This window comes from Mya arenaria, chromosome 6 (genome assembly GCF_026914265.1).
Source record: "Mya arenaria isolate MELC-2E11 chromosome 6, ASM2691426v1".
Lineage (NCBI taxonomy): Eukaryota > Metazoa > Mollusca > Bivalvia > Myida > Myidae > Mya > Mya arenaria.
This window is the reverse complement of record NC_069127.1, coordinates 74,797,060-74,820,650: the sequence shown is the minus strand read 5'-3', so window position 1 is coordinate 74,820,650 and position 23,591 is coordinate 74,797,060. Positions and strand designations below refer to the sequence as shown.

Sequence of the window (23,591 nt, the reverse complement as noted above, 5' to 3'; positions counted from 1 at the left end):
CCAAATACATATTCCTCATAACATGATCGAAATATCAATTAAATTATATAACGAAAACATAATAGGTTTAAATGTGAGACCCAAAAAATATATTATGATTACTATAAAAAAATCAGTATTATACACATTAAATTTGTTTAAATATTGTTTAAATTAATTTTGAGTATAGATAAACAAACTATAAGTAACATATTTATGTTCTATTTGTCACGTACAGAGACATATCATATGACAAAAATGTGCGTCATTATTTGATATTGATAATGATGATTGTGGCTAATATCTAGATTGAGATACGTAACTGATACGTTAGTTATGTAAACTATTCATTGAGCACACAATTGCCTTATATAACTTTTATATACTGGATTAATATTGTTTAAGATGATTTTGAACAAGCATTTCGTCTAATGTATTTGATAAGGTGCCATACATATATATGAATATAAATATCAGCGTATCCTGTCTACTTACTTAGATCTTCTTAACAGACGTAAGTAGCTTATTTCAATTAGACAGACTACAAGCTTCAAATTGATTTTTATGAATGCAAATTGTTTATTGTGATTATCATAAAGATACTTCCTATTTACTGTTTTAAATTCGGGAAGAAGTAAACATTTCACAAATGTGAAGAAAAACAAAACTGGTGAGCTTTGCATTATAGGAAAACCATGGCCATATGTTTTTAAAAGATTGCCAGCATAATATAGCATGCATTTACAAAAATAGAAGATAACTGCCGGTTATATGGAATTTTGATATTGAGTTATATTTCATTAAATGTTATACGATCAGTGTCAAAGTTATCACAACGAAGGCCTAGCTGAACCAAACAAAGACCAGTTGGGACCATGATTACGAATAGTCTCTAATTCTAATCTAGACTCAGACTCAGAATAGCACTTTTATTATCAAGTATCATTAATTACCGACTACTCACATTCCGATTGTTTCAATTCAGGTGGTTTGTGTTGGGTTGACTCTGTCTCATTATAATCGCTCGGAATTGATCTTGCAAACATGTTAGGCCAAGCAAATTTTAATTCATTGTTTGACTGTTGATAATTCTCCGGAAAGCTGGCATCATTTTTACGTAAATGATCAGCATGACAGAAACGGATCTTTTTGTCAACTTTTACTTAGTACATAGCAGGTCTTTTTATTTTATGAACATTCCAGGAAGCCATTTCCATTTTCTCCCACCAATTATTGTTGTTTAACCAGCACGCACTCTCCTTCAGAAAACATGCGATACGTTTAATGACCCCTGTCATGATTGTCCTTCATTCGTTCCTGCTTTTTCTCAATGTCTTGCTCCTTATTTGGTCTAAGTTATGTCAACCGGCTTCGTAATTGTCGTTTTCGAAACAAAACTGTTGGCGATTCTTTGGTAATTGAATGGGGTGTATTACGATAATTCAGTAGAAATTTTGCCAATCTGTAATTAAGTGAATCATTTTCTCCCTTGTATTCCTTGTCAAAAAGTTGTTTCTTGAGAGCCTTCTTGAGAACTTGTACCGCCCGTTCGGCTGCACTGTCGAACTCGGATGGTTGGCAGGAGACCGAGTATGTTTAATACCATTGTTTACCATGAAGTCTTTAAAATCCACAGATGTAAACCTTGGATCATTATCACTTACTAGTTCTTCTGGTAAGCCCCATGTACTGAATAGTCCACGCAATTTCCCAATGGTTTTTGCACTCGTGGTTAATTTCATCGGCATGACCTCGATCCATTTGGAATATAAATTTATAACCACCAAGAAATTTTGTTGCCTGAATTCAGCAAAGTGTACTCTCTGCCATGGTCTTGTAGCCCGCTTTAAGGGATGAAGTGGTGCTTTGTATGGCGATTTTGGAACTGACATCCATGTAGCACATATTCGTACCATTTGTTCAATGTCCCTATCTACGTTTTCCCACCAAACATAGCTTCGAGCCGCCGCCTCCATTCGGCACATACCCAGATGTTGATCATGTAACTCTTCTAATATTCTTTGCCTGAAAATGTCCGGTATAACAACGCGTAATCCCCATAGTATAACTCCATTGTCCGTTGACAATTCATTTCTCTTTTTTTCTCATTAATATACAATTTTGGTTCCGTTTCAGTAACATGGTTTGGCCAACCGTTCATTGTATGCATGTACACTTTGCTCAACACCGGGTGCTTTCGCGTTATTTCTTCAATATCTTTGGTAGAAATGGGAATTTCCTCGACATAGGACTCATTTCCTTCATCTTCGATGTAACACGCGTCCGTACCGGGTACTGGTAAACGTGATGGAAAGTCGCAATATCCATGATCTGCCGATTTCCTGTACACTATGTCATACTCATACGCGGATAGCGTAACTGCCCAACGCAGCAAACGCGCTGCTGCGATAGTTGGAATACCTTTCTTCGGACCCAAAATAGTTGTCAAACTTTTGTGATCGGTGATCAACGTAAACTTGCGTCTGTGCAAGTACTTGTGAAACACCATACACTAGAGGTAGTGATTCCCTGTGAATCTGACTATAGTTTTTCTCACTGTCCGTCAGTGTCCTAGAAGCAAAAGCAAAAGGCCGCTCTTGCCCATCTTCCATAATATGCGACACTGCACCAATGCCGTTAGATAACGAATCACAGGCTAACGCCACCGGCAATTTTATGTCATAGTGAACCAATAAGCCACTGTTCACTACCAAGTCCTTGCTTTCATTGAACGCCTTGTCGCAAGCTGCCAACCAGGTCCATTTTTCTCCCTTCTTTAAGACACAATGAAGTGGATGCATGAGTGATGCAAGATTTTGCAAAAATGACCGGTAGCATCCAATTAAGCCCAAATATGATTTCATTTGACTCACATTTTCAGGTTTCGGTCAGTTTTTGATGACATCGATTTTGTCTTTCGTGGCCCCAACGCCGTGTTTATTTACCAAATGTCACATGTACACCACCTCGTCCTGCATAAAAGAACCCTTGTTTTCGTTCAGTTGTGTTCACTCAATCTTTTTAGATCATTCGGCCCCGTAATCAATATGTCATCAATTCTACACACCACATTTGCAATTTCAGCCAATATTTTGTCCACTACTGACTAAAGAATCGATAGACTGCTACTTATTCCGTAAACCAATCTGCAGTAGTGATAAAGGCCCTTTGATGTGTTAACAGTTAACAATTGCTCTGAATCTTTGTCCATCTCAAGCTGTGAATATGCCTGAGACAAATCCAATTTTGTGAACTTTTGCCCTTCTGCTTATGTTGCTAATTAATCCTCTGTATTAGGTATTGGATACTGTTCCTCACTTTTTCGCGATTTACTGTAACTTTGTAGTCTCATAAAATTCGCACGCCTTTATCTGGCTTTGGAACCACCACAAGTGGCGTAGCCCATTCGCTGTATTTCACCTTGTAAACAATCCCTTCTTTTTCCATGCGCTCAAATTCTCGTTCAACCGTTTCCTTAATTGCATAAGGCACTGGTCTAGCTTTACAGAAGATAGGTTTTGATCCGTCTTTCATTCTGATATGCGCTTTGAAACCTTTAATTGGTAGATTCCGTGAACTTTCATTATTCCAGAGGTGTTTAAACTCCTTTTTCACACGCTCCAATGAAATTTATTTTGTGCTCTCCTGAACATGGAAAATGTCTCTCCCGTTGAGTGGGATTTTCTCAAGCCAATTTCTACCGAAAAGCGCTGTTCGCCTTCCTTTGGCCACTAACAGCGAAAGCTTATATTTCTGGCTTTCATATTCCGCAGGAACTTCGCATTGCCCTAAAAACTCGATCCTATTTCCAGAATATGACATAAATTTTACATTTGTAGTCCTCAATGGATACTTGCGAAGAACTTTTTCGTATATATCCTCAGAAACTATGACACAGAACTTCCTGTTTCGAGCTCCATATCGACTTTGGTACCGCCTAGAATCAGTGTCACTATGCATATCCTTGCAGATGGACCCGAAGACAACGACTGATATATGCCATTTAAGTCGCTCTCATCTGCTGAAGTTTCCTCCCCGAGGTAACGTGTTTGCCGTTCTTTGATTGACGGACATCATTTTGCTATATGCCCCTTGCGTTTACACTTATAGCACTTCGATCCCTTGAATCGGCATTTTCAGGATCATGTTCATCTCCACAACGAAAGCAACGTTTCGATGAACCCTTTTTCCACTGTTGAGCCTGTTTGCTGCCTTTCTGTTGTTTTACTGATTTTCCTCTGTGCAAAACGTTCATTTCAGATGCAACGACACCCGACGCTACTTGTGGCTGGAAGTAAGCCGTGTCCCTTCCAGCCATCTCCATTGCAGTTTCAATTTGGCAAGCCTTGTCAAATGTCAAATTGTCCTCTGACAACAGTTTTCTTTGAATCAGCTCTGAGTGTAATCCACACACAAGACGGTCACACATTGCATCATTTAAGAAGTCCTTGAACTCACGATGGGTCGCCAGTTTCTTTAGCGCCACTACATAGTCAAAACTTTTCCCCCATCCCTTTGATTACGTTTATTGAACTTAAAATGTTCCAAAATAACCAACAGCTTGGGAATGTAGTGATCCGTGAGCGTCTTTACTAACTGTTCAAACGACCTGTCCTTTGGTAACGCCAATTGAACCATGTTCCGTAAGACACCATATGGTTCCGCACAAATGACAGTTACAATGACACCTTCTTGTCATTATGTGTCCCATTTGCACAGAAAAATTGTTCCAATCGTTCAACATAATTTGTAACACTTTCTTTGTCTGGCCAATATTCACCCAAATTTCCAAAACTAGCCATGATAGTAATTTAAAGGTTATTCATCTAAAAATTAAAATCCAATTTATTAATTTTGAAAGTTTTTATCCTCGTCGCCAGATGTAATATCTTGGTACCAAAGAGTATCAACAAACCACAGAGTTTTACTTTACATTTAATATAGGTCTTAATACATTGCATGGCAAACATAAATTGCTATCATAGAGGCTTCTCTGGCTGGGAAACACCAGGTAATATCATATTACCACAGCGAATATCCTACAAAGCTACAAAGAATCCTCTTTTTTCATAAATGTTACAAAAATAAGAAAGAATAGTTGTAAAACTTCGAATTATTATAGAATTCAGCAAATGTCATCACCAAAACTCAACTGAAAAGAGAGTTACAATGAAATGATGATTTTTACCGCTAGAGTCTTAACTCAGACTTGAGACTGCTGGTAATTATGCCCCTGGGCTCTGTTTTAATAAAAATCGTAAGGCTTAAGATCGTAAATTTCCAAGCGTAACCCGTTTTTTGCGCAAACTGCGGTTTAATAAAAAATATCGAAATGACATTTATCCCATATATTAATTATGTCCGTGTGTACCTGAGCACTCTTTAGGAGGGTAAGGTTTTTGTCATGAAATGTATTTGTATAACATTACGCGCGAACTTACGTAACGTGACGTCGCGGCGTTAGGACTTAACGTCGACATCACTTCCGGTGTTTTGTATAAATGATTGTTGAGTAAAAGGATCGAACCTGGCATGACGTGTTATTTACTTACTCAGTCTCACAAAGACATTTTGGTGCCGTGACAAAGCAAAAATGCAACTTACAAAGCTTACTACAATGCGAGATGGACAAAGGAAAGTTGTCGAAAACCTACTTTTGAAGTTTGTGGAGGAATTATCTAATTTTGAGCGCATCAAGTTGCTGGAAATTCTAGCGGAGAAGGCGGAAACCATCAAAGCCTTAACCGAGAAAAACGTAAATCATGCAGACATTACTGACTTGGAGACGGAGCTTGTTGAGAGTGAGGAATACTCTATCGACCTTGAATTGAAAACTGGCAAAACATGCATCCGAGAACAAAGACGTATCCAAGAGTGACAAAAACAAGAATCGCAAAGCAGAGACTATACGGATAAACGAACCGTCAGCGCCATCTGAAGTGACAGCTTTATCACAAATTGCCTCACCTTTCGCTACCGAATTTTAATGGTGACATAACCAAATGGCAAACTACGAGTCATCAGTGCATTCGAACCACATCCTGTCTGATGTTCCAAAAATCAGCTATCTGCGATCATTGTTAAATGGAAGCACTGCCTCAAGTATTACTGGTTTCCCATTAACAAATTCAAATTACACAAAAGCCGTTGATCTACTGAAAGAACGTTTTTGCCAGACGCATAAGATCATCAGCACGTATATGCAGTCCTTGCTTGAACTGCCACGTCCGGAGAATACTCAACACAGCATAGTGACTTTCCGTGATAAAATGGAAACATACATCAGAGGCCTTGAGTCCTCAGGCCAGTCTCAAGAATCATATGGCGACTTGTTGGTTCCCATCATCAGGGACAAATTTCCGAAAGAGCTGAGACGTAATATGGCCAGTGACCATGGCGACCGACCGTGGACGCTACCGGAATTGAGACGAGCCATTGAAACGGAAATCAACGTGTTACAGGAAGGAGAAATCCCATTGTTCCAGGAACATCACATGCCAACTGCATCCTTCCTTGCCGGAAACGGTAAATCAAACAGGAAGCAGACGCACAAACGAAAGGTAGCGAAACAAGTTACAAATTATGTTAGTCGAGTGACATGTGCTTTTTGCAATCGAGATCACAAATCATCTGATTGTGAAAGCCTAGCTAATGTTGATAAGAGAATTGAACGTAAAATATTGTGTTTCAATTGCTTATCAAACGACCATCAAGTATCCCTCTGCAAGTCAAATTTCAGATGTAACAATTGTAAGCGAAGGCATCACACCGCTATATGCGAACAGCAGAAGACTATAGGCAAACTGAACCCCGAAGCACCGCTGTTTCAGTCAAAGACAGACAGACCACCAGACACTGCAATACTGCACTCAACGACACAACACAGTCCAAATGTTCTTCTCAAAACTGCCATTGCTAGCGTGAGTTCCGAACAATATACAACAGATTCCAGACGGGAATTGAGACAATCCATTTAGTTTTCTTCGGCGACAGCACACAGAACGTGCGACGAATGGCAACGGCGACAGTGAATCTACTAACAGATAGACATGAGAAAATCGAAATCGATGTTTTGATAGTCCCAACTATTGCAGTGCCGTTATCAAACATTCAAAAGGAAGTGACGTCATTGATTTATCTCCGGGGACTTAAGTTGGCACACCCAGTGACTTATGCTGAAAGTTTTGACATTTCATTACTGGTTGGTGCGGATTTATACCGGAAAATGGTGTTAAATCATGTCGTCAGGGGCAACGGACCTACTGCCGTGAAGTCAAAAATTGGATATCTGCTTTCCGGTCTGTTACCAGGCAAAACACAACAACCATCCGCTCGGTACATGTTGAATGTCATCACAACTCCGCCGACGACCCTGGAATTGAAGCACTTTTGGAAGCTTAAGTCCATCGGATTTACACCGGAGGAGACGATACTTCCGGATCCGATAACCTGAAGACTTACATGGAATCTAACATATCATACGACGAGGGTCACTACATTGCCAAGCTTCCATGGAAAGATGACCATCTGCCGTTGCCGACCAATTATGACGTTAGCGTGTGACGTACAGAAAACTTGAACAAGCGGTTGCGAAAAGAACCATTCATGTTGCAGAAATACGGTGAAATTATTCGTGAACAAAAAGATCGGGGATTTATTGAAGAGGTGGACACAAACGTTAAAAACGATCATCCCATTCACTATATTCCCCACCATAGAGTAAGAAAGGACTAAGTCACCACCCCAGCACGTATTGTATACGAATGCAGTTGTCGACAATCAGCTGATAAGCCTAACCTGAATGACTGCCTACAATCAACACCACCGGAACTGAACGACCTAGCCGGTATACTTATGCGTTTCCAGTTGAATAGATACAACGGATATCGAGAAGGCATTTCTTCACGTTTCGCTGGACGAGAAAGACCGGGACGTCACGAGATTTGTATGGCTGAGTGACCCAAGTGACCCCGACTCCCCGCTGACCACATACAGGTTCAAGGCCGTGCTGTTTGGGGCTACGTGTTCTCCATTCATCCTGTGCTTAACTATCATGAAGCACCTAGAAAACAACAGTGGCAACTGGGTGAGTAACCACTTACTAAAAGATATCTATGTTTGTAACATAATATCTAGCTTTTCGCAGGAACGAGACGTTGTTGATTTATTCAGAGATACATGTGCGTTGATGTCTGCCGTCAACTTCAACCTATGCTCCTGGAATTCCAACAGCAGTTTCGTGCATGAAATGGGCAAAGTTGACAATGTACTTTACAAAGATGGAGCTTCGAAAATTCTTGGTATGCGATGGGACGCAGTCAAGGACACTATATCGTTTCCAGGGAGGTTGATTCCTATGGCTGAGATTGTTACAAAGCGTACCATTTTGTAGCACACATCCATAATGTATGATCCGATTGGACTCCTCAACCCAGTCACTATTCCAGCTAAGATCATATTATAAGAACTATGGGAGAAGATATATGCCTGGGACTCACCACTTCCACGCGAGCTACAACAGAAATTGCAGGAAATAGCGCGAGACATGAACAGTGCTTCATCCTGTTCATTCAACAGATGCCTATTCTACTTTGAAGCAGACGAAACCATCAACTTAGCAGACGAAACCATATTGCACGTGTTTTCAGACGCTAGTATGACGTCATACGTTGCAGCTGTATACATCTGCAGAGTCAACAAATCAGCGCTGGTAATGGCAAAATCCCGTGATGCACCATTAAAGAAACTGACCCTACCTCAGTTAGAGTTAATGGCCGCAGTGATCGGTGGGCGACTCGGTTTTTAATTTTAATCGTATTTTATTGCTTCATAATTGTACACTTTTTGACAATGCATGCAAAAGAAAACAGATAAATAATAAATCTAAGTAACATGAAAAGCATGACATATTTTACTTTGTCAAAAGCAAAAGGGTTGGGCCACAAGTTTTTACAACATTCGAAAACGGCCCTCCCCTAAATCCGTATAAGTTATCAAGATGGTTACGAAATCTAAATATGCATTTATAAATTACCTTGCAACAAAATACAATATACAGGGGAAAACTGAGAAAAGTAATGAAAAAAGGAAAAATATTCAATTCGTCAGAAGTAAGAGCAGAAGAATAAAAAAAACAAAAAACAAAAACAAACAAAAAAAAACTTTTGAACGACTCGGCAGACACTTGCAACAACAACTCAACATTGCAAAGATGGAACTGTGGTCAGACAGCCAAATAACATTACATTGGTTACAATAATGAAGTCATTACCACGATTTGTGAAGAATCGTGTAGAAGAAATCCATCAACTGACGGACAACCGAAAGTGGAGGTATTGTTCTACAAAAGAAAATCCAGCGGACTTATTGACACGTGATATTTCGGCTGTACAGTACAGTGACAACACACTGTGGTTTTAAGGACCACAATAGAACGACAAAACAGAACAGTGACCGACATGGAATAACAAGTCAACTACCGTGTGCATTACAGGAACAGATCACTGTGACGAGCTTGAGCCACAGTCATCGTCAGAATCTTCGACAAACATCATTACTGGAATCCATGATATCACAGATGTGACCAGATACAGCACTCTCGGGAAGCTGCTACGCGTCACCGCCTACGTATTACAATTTGCACAAAACTGCAGACTTGAAGTTTCAGCCAGAAGACTAGAACACCTGACAGCAAGTGAGCTTAAAAAGACAGAAGAATTATGGCTCACAAGTTGTCAACAAACTACGTATGGCGAGGAAATCAAGAATCTGAGTTCAAACGGAAATCGCATTCCATTGGTTTGGCAGTTGAGACTGTTCCTAGATGCCACCGGCTTCGTTCGTTGTGGTGGGCGTATTCACAATGCGCCTCTATCAGAAAACACCAAGTTTCCATACCTATTTCCTCGGAAACAACCATTCACACGCCTGGTTGTAATCGATGCCCACGAGAGGTTACTTCATTCTGGGTCAAGTTCAACCATTACTTACCTCAGACAGAAATACTGGATACCGGTTATCCGACGTTGCGTGCAGTCCGTGTTACGGGCCTGCGTTATACGTAGACGAGTTAACGACAACTCCTACCATGCGCCTGATCCACCACCATAACCGAAAATACGAGTAGACGGACATGAAAAGAAAACGTTCATCTGTTTGTTTACTTGTGCATCGACCCGAGCTATACACCTGGAACTAGTGCCAGATCTTAAACAACAGAAACATTTCTGGAAGCGTTTTGCCGATTCTGCAGCCTGAAGTTCCTACCACGTCTGATGACATCAGACAATGCTACTTCATATATTGGAGCAGCAAATCACTCACGTGAACTCATGCAATCAAATGCAGTACAGGAAGAGCTCAACAACAAAGGAACAGAATGGCGCGTGATCGTAAAACATGCTCCGTGGTACTGAGAATGGTGGTAGCGCCTGATTGGCTTGGTCAAAACTGCTGTCAAGAAGATACTCGGTCAATCGTATGTGGACTTCGAAACGTTATCCACTATCATCACAGAAGTGGAGGCTGTTATCAATGAACGTCCACTAACTTACGTCACTTCCGAAGAGGTCATAACGGCGCCATTGACGCCATCGCACTTGCTGTATGGAAGACGACTTACAAAGTTGCCTTATTCCGAAAACATTGAACGCCCGGGACCCCGTGCGAGTAACTTTGAAAACATCACGAGGCGAGTGAGGACCCAGAAAAAGTTAATTTGCGATTTTTGCTTCAAAAATCTTAATTATAAGGGAGATAACTCTTGTTCCTCTAGTACCTTTGATTCCATTCCGGTAATTCTTCGCTTGATTTCCTTAATTTGGCGCTCACATTCATTGTTAGAATTTAAGTCACGGGAACGGTCATCGAATATTTTTATTTTGAACGGTTAAAAAAGTTAAAATTTCACATGATGGCGGATTCGGGAGCTCGGCCCAAAACTTCGCGTTCGAAGAGGCCATCGTTGTTGGATGAATAAATATGTTTGGAACGGGAGGAGGATGTTTTAAAAAGGGACTTGGAATTGTTGAGCCCCAGACAGAAGCCTTTTTCGCAGGACATTGAAGCTCTGAAAGAAGAAAGGACTACCTTCCAACGTTTGGATCAGGAGCGCCGTAAATCTTCTGAGGCCCGACTAAGTCGCGGGAGGGAACGGTTGTCGAATATTTTTACCCTCCCTACCGCACTTCATGCACATTTATTTGTTATTACATGTATTTTTTTTGTATTCATATTTCCCCGATTTAAGGGTGATTTGGCTGTTATTGTTCTGTATCATATGTGTGTCATAATTTTTCGGCCAAAATGAAATATATTTTCATATCAATTGCTTTAATTATTCCCGAAATAATTGACAATTTCCGCGTACGATGGAAGACTGAATATTTAACCGCTTTAAGGGAGCACCACAGTGTTTCCGGCAAAAACCAGCAGACGATCAAGGTTGGCGACGTTGTCCAGGTCCATAACGAGACACCGAGGTCCGAATGGAAACTAGCAGTTGTGGAGGAGACCATTACCGGAAACGATGGGTTGGTTCGTGCAGCGCGGATTCGGACACAAAATGCTACCCACCCTATCGTAAAACTGTATCCTCTAGAAGTGCTGTGTGACACCGTCAGTGCAAGAGACTAATATCATTCGCCGCCCCGGAGTGTCATTTCTAGCACACCGGATAGGCATTTCCGGTGATTTCAGCCGTGCTGGAAAACTCCATCTGGCATCCCCCCATGCCAGATGAGTCACGCGCTGTGACTTAATACTTTCAATTTCTTTTATTAAACACTTAATGTAACCATAGTAATGAGATTTCAATAGATGAGTTCCATTAACATTAACTTTACAAAATATTCCTTAAAAACAAAACAAAATAAGCCTTAAAAGACGTGATAGCGAAGGAACTTATTGACGTATGCACTGAATACAAATTACTGCGCGTCTTGACGTCAGTAAACATCATCGCACGCGCTTTTTGGTGAAATGTACAAAAAGCGCTTTCTTATGTATTTTCTTCACAAAGAATGTAATTTAAGGTATGCTAGAAAAAATATCTATCATGTGTGTACGTTCCAGATAGAAAAAACCGACCCTCGGGCACGCTGCGTAGCCGGTAACTCGGCAAGCCTCGTTACCTGGCAACGCAGGTGCCCTCGGGTCGGATTTTTCGATCCGGAACGGGAACACATGACAGATTATAAGTATCTATCATGTGTTTCCGGTACGGATAGAAAAATCCGACCCGAGGGCACGCGCGTAAGCCGGTAACGAGGCTTGCAGAGTTACCGGTCACACAGCGTGCCCGAGGGTCGGATTTTTCGATCCGGACCGGAAAAAACATGATTGATATTTTTTCTTGCATACCTTAAATTATGAATTTGTGGAAAAATTGACGTTGAAAACGAACTTTTGTACAATTACACCAAAAAGCGCGTGCGACGTTGTTTACCGACGTCATAGAGCGCAGTAATTTTGAATAACTATAAATAGCGTTTTTTAACGATTATTTTTGTTCAATTTTAATTAAAAGTCTTGCAAACATACATATTTGATTGCGCTTTATTGGAATGGCATAATATATTTTTCATAAACCATACAATTTAATGAAATAAGAAGTGGCGCGTTGTTGCGCGTGACTCATCTTACATGGGGTATGTAAGATGGGTTTTTCCAGCACAGGTCACATGACCGGAAACACATGTCCGGTATGCAAGAAATTATCATTATTATATTTGTTAAACATTACGCGCGAACTTACGTAACGTCGACGTCACTTCCGTTGTTTTGTATATATGATTGTTGAGTAAAAGGATCGAACATGACACGACGTGTTATTTACTTACTCAGTCTTACGAAGACAGTTTTAGACTAAGCCATATTTTTGAAACGGCAGCTAGGCTACGCTAATTTTGTTTTGATACAGTTTGTGTAATATTCACATTTGGAACATTTTACATCATATTTCGAACTAGACCTTAAGGGTAAAAACTAGGTCACTTGGAATCGTCAAAATCCGTGTGAACGCCCTTGAGGCTATATTCTTTCCAATTATTGTGGTCCAATAACTAAGTTTTTAAACAGTATCAAAGAACTGAAGGGTCATATTCTAGTGTCCGAGCCATATAACGATCATCTTTGGTTCAACCACTTATATTTACACCTCAACTTCCATTCCTTAAATGAACTGCCTTTCGGCAATTGCGTTCATCAATCGACGAACGCAACATCTTCGGATATGTTCGGATCGTAATTCATTGCATAACAATATACATGAAAGCTATTGATCTTGTTATTGGTTGTATTGTGTCTGCAGGTCCCGTAAAATATAGATCAACATTTTTAAAAGTGTTAGTTTATTATATTTTAAATATAAAGGTACCAGAAGTGTTTCAATTTTACGTTTTAATGTGATTTCAAGTGGTTGATCTTTTCCCGCGTTATTGTGCAGTCATTTAAAAAAATGTTTCCGGTTATAGTCGGGTCGTTCTATTTACAGAATGGGTAAGAACGGATTACTGAAAGGTTTTCTTAAATGAAATAAAGTATTTTTTTAACAATTCTTGAATGAAATAATGAACTATTTGGTGTAAACATAAGAAATGAATTGCGGGGTTGATGTCATTATCGGGGATATGAACGCAATTGGGTTGGTCAAAGTACTCGTGGAGTCCGGACTCCACACACATTGAACAACCCAATTGCGTTCATACCCCGATAATGACATCAACCCCGCAATTCATTCCTTAAATAATATACGACTAAAAGTGAATTAATTGTTTATTATGTGTATCATAGAGTACTAAAACACATTTTTGTTATTATTCTCAGTCCAAGAGATCACCATATGGACCATTCGCTCGAATCCTGAAAAAGCTCGACTGGCCAAAAATGCAGTCCAATAACCAAGTTACTAGTCAATCAAGTAGTTCGTGGCGTGGGAAATCTTGTAAATGGATTCTGACGGCCGTCTTGTCCCTATTTCTCCTGGCTTTAATCACATGTAGCAAGGTAAATAATGCAATGTTACATTCGCCATATTCGCAATTAATTTTAAACAAATTATCGATTAATTTTATATTTAGTTTATGTTGTAGGTGTCTATTATGGTATTGTCAAAGCGGTTGGCAGACCGGGTGAACACAACCAAAGAAAGTACAGTCATTCTCTTTGTTATGTTGGAGATGATGATTCTGATACCGAACATTGTCACTTTGTTCAGAAGTATAATCAAGTGTTATTTTCGGAGAGATATACCTTCACCTGCAAAATGGGAATATTTCTTGGTAATTGTTTTCAATTTTATTTAACTTTGTTCATACGAGTTTCATTTAAATATAACAAAAAAATAACCTGTTCGGCTTTTCCTGCGTAATAAATATATCTGCTGTTAAAATGTATTATAAATCCACTGCATTTTAGGCCTTTGCCATAAGTCTCTCCGAAAGCTGTGGACTTACACTTTTTGTGTTTATTTGGCCAAGATACATCACGCCTTCGATGTGTATTGCTCTTATGGGATGTATTACGACACCTATTACAATGTTCTACATTTTAGCAAAGGTTTCAGATGTAATTAGAGTACTCCTTTCAGTCTTGGTCCTTGCATTTACAGGTAACAAGTTTGTAAACTGTTAAGGGCCCCCCAAAGTGCACAAGTCGTTTGAAAAACTAATGATGTTTAAAAATATAAAAAAAATATTTAGTTTTGAGGTTCAATATTTAGCAAGTACAATTCATATATCCGTTGCAACATGTGTAGCTGTATTAAGTACTGAGCAAATTTTAGGAAAGAAGATTTTATCAGATTTCCAATCAAAAAGCATTTACATTTTTCCGGAATGGTCTTAATACAAAATGAATATGTTTGTATGTCAAAATTGCCAGTACGTAACCCGATTAACAATGTTTTGAGGCTCTGTGGTAATTGCAGCTATTTAAGAACGACATTTGCATGTACATATCATTACTACTTAACTGAAATTTAAATGTTCATGTATTCATGCCCTGTTTAATTTAAAAGTGCATTCGTCTTCTTTTTTGGAAGATAGGTGCATAATTAAATTTCTTTCATTAATGTTCATAAAATGTTTGCACTAAAAACGAGTGAATAATAAGCTATAAAAAGTATCTGAGAAAGTTTTTCTCCACGAACCGGAAATAGAAAAAAATGACAGCTACGTCATCAGCTATAATTTAACGTGAGGGACGTCCCACGGGTAGCGACGTGAAAAACACTCTTTTGGAAAAAGGGGTATTTAAAACATATATTAAAATATTACTAAAAAGAAACAAATAATGTTGATCATAGTGAAATTCGCAACTTAAGGGAAAAATGTTGTTCTATGACACTCGAGAAATAAAATACGATATTACACTTCAATCAATCCTTTATGTACTTATTATATTAAACTGGACCTTTTATCAGCCATTTACTATTTCCTTGCGTTATTTGCATTAATAAAAACATATGAGACCTATGCAATGTGTTGTTAAGATTTGTTGTTTTTCATTTTTAAATTTAGTTTGCCTCACCGTCTTCCCCGAGATCTTAAACCATACAAGAATTCCTGGCAATGGAATCGCTTACTTTACACTTACCGCCGTTTTCCTTCTCTTCGCATGGATGCCACAGATGCAAAGGTAAAATACTTGTTCCACTAACAGGTTAAATGACCAAATACTTTTCGATGGTCTTCAGTTTGTTCAAAATGTTAAATAAGTCCTTTACATCAACTTTCATTTTATTGTGCACAAATGTGATTATATGAATTTCTTATTGATATTTTGTATAATACGAGTAGTGTTCCTGTTATCGTTATTTTGTTTTACAATTGTGTGACAGTATAAGATAACCCCCGTGCACTGGTTTTAAATAAAGCAACTATGGACTTGTTGTCAATGTTTTGTTATGATACCTAGATGTCGAAAAACTATGAAAAAAAACGGAACGTTATGGGTGCATTGTATTTAACACAACACACTTTGTTATAATTATGTCTTAGACAAAATGCTTTATGGGAAAATCCTATGGTCCCAAAGCGTTTCCATACTTTCAGCATTTTACGAAAGTACATTTAAACTTATTATTTATGGTATTGTTTTTAGAATTGGTATTACATATCTTGAAAGCACTTACCAATAAAATTGTCTCCGGAAGTCTTGAAATTCAATGTAAAATTTAAAGCAATACAGGAAGCGCACACTCCAAATAGCATCTATATACATGATTGTCCACGTTGACAATGTAAACATTCATATTTTCTTACGGTTCTGTGTACACGTGTACCTTTGTGGTGAAAATTGGTCCGCATAACAGTGTTTGGAGTATGCAGTTTGTACGCATGAATCCATTCTAAAAATGCAATGCATAACATATTGATTTGAATGTAATTCCGTAGACGTGCGCTTTCATTTTATTTCCTCTTTCTTTGTATACTGTAGCTTTTAACACAAACAAAGTGCTGAAAATAATGCTTAATCTATGAGTCTGTGTTTAATATCACCAATGTCTTTGAGGATGCTCTGCTTCCTTTCGGATTGTCATACGTGTTTTTGCTACCTTTTTTTCTAACGCCGTTGTTACGTGCATGATAACTTTTTTTTTAAATATGAAATCATCTGATAGGTAACGTACCACTCTTGGTACTGATTCTTGCAATAACTGCATCTGTAACACTGTGTGTTCAACAAATTTCGTGGATACCCCTATTATTTCGTCCAGTATATCCAGCTGTTTCTTGAAATCAAGTTCATGATGGCTGTGTTTATATAAAATTTTCAAGCCAGCTCGACATTATTCAAAATGGACGTATGTTACCCATCTGAAATATGTGGTTAGTTTACTGACTATGTCAGTGCTGCTAATTTTATAATTATCTGTTACAAGTGTTTCTTTTGTTCAGGTGTTAGGACGTTACCTAGTTATTGATAGGTCAAAGAATATTGCATTCTGTTTCGTTTTTGTATGAGACCACTGCTTGTTTTCTGAAAAAAAACTACTATATTTTACATAACGTTTTCTAACGTGACAATATACTCTTTGGAAAATATGATACCTTGTTCTAGTAAGCTGTTGGACGGATACGTAAAAAAAGACGAGACCTCTGAAAATGAAGAGGGCAATAACCAGGAAGACGTACACATGACAGCAAATGAAGAGGGCAATAACCAGGAAGACATACTTATGACAGAAAATGAAGAGGGCAATAACCAGGAAGACATACTTATGACAGAAAATGAAGAGGGCAATAACCAGGAAGACGTACATAGGACAGAAAATGAAGAGGGCAATAACCAGGAAGACATACTTATGACAGAAAATGAAGAGGGCAATAACCAGGAAGACGTACATAGGACAGAAAATGAAGAGGGCAATAACCAGGAAGACGTACATAGGACAGAAAATGAAGAGGGCAATAACCAGGAAGACGTACATAGGACAGAAAATGAAGAGGGCAATAACCAGGAAGACATACTTATGACAGAAAATGAAGAGGGCAATAACCAGGAAGACGTACATAGGACAGAAAATGAAGAGGGCAATAACCAGGAAGACGTACATAGGACAGAAAATGAAGAGGGCAATAACCAGGAAGACATACTTATGACAGAAAATGAAGAGGGCAATAACCAGGAAGACGTACATAGGACAGAAAATGAAGAGGGCAATAACCAGGAAGACGTGCATAGGACAGAAAATGAAGAGGGCAATAACCAGGAAGACGTGCATAGGACAGAAAGGGTTAAAACGGTTAGTATAATTAAATTCTATTCACCGATATTTTTGTCTGATGTATGTTATAAAATTGCTTGCCTGAACCATATTGTACATGATATTTTTTCAATAAAGTTACCGTGAATTGGAACATACTCCTCAGCGCTGTTACTTCCCTTTGCCGTTCAGTAAACTCTTTCACCAAATCACGTGACTTCTTCAAAAAAATAAAATAAAATTGATCACATTTGTTTATACTTAAAAAGATTGTTATTAAATGGAAACTTACTGATTTATTTCATAATTTCAAGTTATTTTTTTTCTCCAAAAAACTTAGATAGTTGAAATCCAACTTTTTTCGGATCATATCTGCTCGGCAATGGAGATTACTGCGTAGCGTAGTAAATATGCATAACATTGTAAATGTCATTTGAAGCGTTACCTCATCCTAATCAATAATTATTGAAACAATGGACGGTTTTCATTTGAAATAAGACTGGTAAATCTACTTGAATTTAACAATTTATGACAATTGATAAATTTCAGTCTCTATGGGAAATGTTCTTCAGCATTGAATCTTTTCCGATTGACAAAAAACAAACAACGTGGAAAATAACACTATTTATGTCTTTCTGGAAGATAGTGTTCGTGCATCTTATTTCGATGGGGATTTTCTATTATACGCCCCCTCATGGTCTCAGAAACTATGATTCTGCTTTTAAACTAAGCCTTTGGAAACATCTGGACAGAAGGCAGTTGTTGTATTTTTCCTCGAACATAATTTGCAGTTTCCTAGGTATTTTTTAATTTGTTTTAAGTATTATTTGAAGGCTCCACACTTACTCTAACGTGTGATATCGATATTTGTGTTAGAAAAGTTAGCAAGTTACATACGTCAGCTGGCAAAGTACATTATTTCGTTTAAACATAATACGTCACAAATTTCAATAGCAATTTTAAAAATAATTTCATTATGACTATGCCTTTTTTGGCGAAACCCTATTGAACATATAACAATCTTATATTAAAAGAAACGCTTGTGCTTAATACCAAATGCTTATAGGTCATATGCTTGTGATCGGAAGTTTTATTGTATGCATTACAGGATATATGCTATACTTCTTCGCAAATACAGTACAACTCAAATTTCGTTGGCATGCAATACCGCTCTGTTTGAGTTCCCTTATGTCATGTGTGTTGCTTTTACCTGAGGTTCTTGGTAATTACATATTCGTAGATGAAGGTGAGTGCTACGTTTCTCATCCCTCCGTTGTTTCCAAAGCATTTATTGTATTTCGATAATTAATCTTAATTTATATGTCAAATCGTCTCATGTCTTGTTGTTTTATAGTAATTATATTTGCCATGTATTTCTCCCCACCACACATTTGTTTTCGTTGTAGGAACGAACAATTTTACGAAACTCAATGTTTATTTCACATCTGGTGCTGCTATCGTTGTAACAGCTATATATGTAATAGATAAACTACGCGAGGAAAAGGAAAATGAGAAAGAAAATCTTATCCTAAGGGAATATCAGGTAAAATCAAATCAATTGTTAGGCCATGTTTCAAATTGGATACTGTTAGAAAGATAATTAAGAAAATGTTTATTTTGAACGCTACTTTATCATTTCAAATTGAATTCATTAGGATCTGAAATAAATAACTTTGTCGGGATACTTTTATTTTAAATGTCCCATGTTAAACATATCAGATCCACATTTGGTAAATATTTGTATGACATCTAAACGGTGACGATGTCCGAGCGGTAATCGTATCGGACTATGGACCAGAGGTTTTGAGTTCGTGACCGAATCCGAGCTTCGTAGATAAATAGTACTGGTTATTACGCTGAAATGGTAAATTGTACCTAATCACATGCACATAGCATATATTTTCGTCGCTATATTAAGCCCCATAGATCGTTTGTAACTTGTTAAGCGTTGCCTCGTCGATTAAATATAATCTTCACTTCTAAGTTATTTTGGATTCCCACGTACAACTCTGTTCTCCTCGACCAATGGCTTCTGCTTTGCGAGAGGCGCCCAGGAACTAGGAAATCGAATCTGGCCGAAAACGCCCCTGTGAATCACAGACCAAAGGTGTTTATATGCACAACAATGTACCAAGAGGTAAGCGAAATCAATTGTTATATCAAGCAATATTTTTATTCAGAATTTTGTACCAGCAAAATATTACAATTACTGCCCTAGTACTAATAGTACTACTTAAATTACTGCTGCTGCTGCTGATACTACTACTACTACTACTACTACTACTACTACTACTACTACTACTACTACTACTACTACTACTACTACTACTACTACTACTACTACTACTACTACTACTACTACTACTACTACTACTACTACTACTACTACTACTACTACTACTAGCGCAGCGAGGCCGCAGGCCGAGATAGGCCGACAATAGCGAATTGTCGCGATTTTGTAATTATGTAATAACAGTTATAAAAGCAAACACCAAATGATTGATGTTTGTACAAAAATGGAAAAGCACCGAAATATAAACGTTTATAATACTTTTTGTTTGTAAATCAACATATTGTTGATATTTAGATAAATAGTATAACCTATGTTTCTTTTACCTAAGATTGCACACTTTGGTACTGGGTTTATTTGATTGGTTGTATATTGTACAGATCATTTTAAAGGAAGAGACGTAGATCTAAATAAGATTTGTATTTGAATATTGTCACATTTATACTTTAATTGTGCACTGAATAGATGCCAATACGATTTGATTTCTGAATACACATCTATTTCCAAATTTGGGTTCATGACGTAAGCTTCAACTGCATCCGGGAAACGGCATCCTTAACTGTCAATTATAGCTTCTTTGCGCATGCGAAGAGGGTAGAGCGATCTATGACACAGTGAAAATACAGCGCGCCGTATTGCAAAATCCGTATCATGATACTGTCGTTTTCTGATTCCGTATCATGCGAGTACCGTGTGTAATCTCGCGTTGCTAAAAAACGTGAGCAAAAAAGCTGGTAAAATCTGTCGGCTTTTAAATATATTAAACAACTTACTCACGCTCTAGAAGCATGTTAATATTCAGGAAAATGGTTGTCAAAGAACCATGAGGATAAGCACGAAGCAGAGAACACTTCCAATTTATCTAGACGGCTAGTGAACTAGTTGTTTGCCATTTCGAACTTCATAAATTGTTGCTTTATCCATGTTTATTATTATGAATATGAGCAGTTAGCCAATACGAAGAAGAAGGCGATTTCGCGTCATCGATAGAAATAGCGATTGACTAACAACGTCCCTCAATTCTGCATACTATGATCCGCAAAATTCCAACAAATATTTACTTTGTTAAAAATGGCCGCGTTACGTCTACAGGAAATGACAATTAGTGTATACTAGTAAAATAAGTACCGCTTTTTTGTGTTGTGACATTCAATAATTGTTTTCGTATTAGCAACTTGTTAATTTGCTAAAACATAATTGTTTTGTTCATATTTTGCTCAATAGAGTGAATTCTGTAACTTTTGACTTCGTTTCGCTGTAGTAGCCTTCCTTGACTTCATTACACAAAACTACGTAACACATTCGAATTCATGCGCGCATTTGACAGATGGTTAAATCAAATTGAAACCGAAAAATGAAAAGGAATAGGCAGGTATATAATAAATGGAATAGTATGATAAAACGATTTTCTGGCGACCTGCATACCGTCTCTTTCGTAGAGTAAATATGTATCCGTCTCAATTCTCCGGTCTCGACGGATACGTGTTTAAACACCGGACTGGACGTGATACAGGTCACCAGAAAAGCGTCCTATCATAATAATGGAACCTGGTCAAATAGCCCCCAAGTCAAATAGCCCCCATTTTGGTCAAATAGCCCCCACACTTTTGGTCAAATAGCCCCCACTGCGAAAATAATGGTCAGCAGTCTTATATCAGTAGTTTGCAGATATTTACGCAAAAATTTGCTCATTCCAAGACAAAAAAATAAATAGTTGTCAAAACGGTAAATCTGTGAGAGTGCAGCTTTAAGTTTGATGCTTAATCAATATTTAAATAAAGAAAAACACCAAAAACCAAAAAACTTATGACTTAGAAATTTTAACATTTAAAATGTAAAACTTGATGTTATAATATACTATTTATAAGATATATTTTAAAACAAATCATAATAACAACCCTGATTTCCCTATTATAACTTATCACTTTCATCTATATTCAGTATGTTTTTCAGAGCGAAGAGGAAATGGAGCAATTATTGAATTCTTTTAAAGCTTTGAACCACAAGGAGAAAAAGGAATATGATTGTGAAATCAACATATTTTTTGATGATGCATGTGGCAAAGAAAACACATTTATCGACCAACTTACTAAGCTCGTCAATAACATATTCAAAAAAGGTATAGCCCCATTTACTACCGAACTCTACTCACACTTTCGCCACTTTTGTATGCTATGCAGTCAGTATAGTTGCACACCATTTTTGCTGAAACGATAAATAATAGCGTCTAACTTTGAAAAGCATCTCCAAAATATATATCTGCAGGGATTGGTTGCTATACCAAAATGCAGCTTATCGAGTTTAAGGTTCGCGTCCCGGCTAAATGATTTTCTTTACATGTGTTGAATGAGCAAAGTTTAGTATTTACGACTTGTTTGATGAATAGTGAACGGTATTTCTCGACTTGCCTCACCATCTCATTCAATACTATTTTGACATCAACAGCTCCCTTAAAGGATATTAAAAAGCTATGCAGCTTTATCATTCTCAGCGAGAATCGACGAGAATATGTGACAATTATATGGCAATTGTGCTGCAACATACCAGTTATGTGAGACATTCGTGCGAGAAGTTTTTAGAAGGTGATAAATATAAACAGTTTAAAGTCTAGAGTGTATATGATCATAAATACCATGTAACTTTGTAACGGCTTAAGGTGCGAGTTCGTAAAAATGTATCTACATGTCCCAAGAATATATTTTCGAGACGTGTCTAAGACAATTTTAATTGGTTTCAAATTATTGCCGTAATCGCGCCGTTATATAAATCTCGCAACTTATCCGTGCATTTGTCGTGCTATTGTCAAACCTATTGTCGCCTATTTTCGTATGTTCTCGCCTTGTCTTGCCATTGTAACGCAACTTCCGGGTCAATTAAGATATGCAACACTAGGCGGTGAATATCATGGGACAGGTTGTAGTAAGATAGTGTGCGGGGTGACTGGGGACTAACCTAGTCTAAAATAATATACGTGTTTTACGGGAAGCCCTTACGTCTAAACGGGTTTGTGCGAAAACCGGGTGGGTTTTGAAAAATATTGAAATTGTACTCAGAGGAGTATTTTATGTTTGAAATAGATAATATAGGTTAAAAATATGATTTTATCATTTAAGTGCACAGCTATTTTGCACATAACAAGCATGAAAGGCATTTTAACACAAGATTTACTTTTCCAATAAAACGAAACTTGACTGACACCGACAACAGTTATTCAATTTACACTTGTATAAAATACGGCTCCCAACGGTAAGAAACGGTACCCATTCTGAGTTCTTTGAAAATTTGAACAGTAACGAGTTTCGAAAGTGTTGTAGTTAATTATTTTGATTTTATATTTCAGTTGAGTTACTTATAACTAGTATAAAATTGTTTAAATTTATCCCATGATAAGGTACACGAACGAATAAACGAAAACAATAGGTATTCTGTAAACATTTCATTTGCATAAAAACGACTTTAAAAACGATATATGGTGAAAGAAAAACATAGAAAAAGTTTCACACATGCACACCCAAATACACGCAGTAAGCGCGAGTTTTCGACAGAATATAAACATTATACATCATTTATTCAAACATTTCGTCTTGGTAGCAATAATATAATAACATATATACA

General features: G+C 37.7%; 1 protein-coding gene across 1 annotated transcript; it reads left to right on the top strand.

The window, feature by feature from the left end:
- Nucleotides 1-381: 381 nt before the first annotated feature.
- Nucleotides 382-22,490, top strand: LOC128238038 (uncharacterized). The gene is made up of 12 exons (XM_052953605.1): nucleotides 382-493; nucleotides 13,804-13,983; nucleotides 14,070-14,258; nucleotides 14,395-14,587; nucleotides 15,498-15,615; nucleotides 17,041-17,725; nucleotides 18,236-18,485; nucleotides 18,795-18,932; nucleotides 19,093-19,229; nucleotides 19,671-19,823; nucleotides 21,930-22,095; nucleotides 22,468-22,490. The coding sequence occupies exons 2-12, from the start codon at nucleotides 13,864-13,866 to the stop codon at nucleotides 22,488-22,490; spliced, it is 2,172 nt and encodes a 723-aa protein (XP_052809565.1). The 5' UTR covers nucleotides 382-493; nucleotides 13,804-13,863.
- The last annotated feature ends 1,101 nt before the right edge of the window (nucleotides 22,491-23,591 follow it).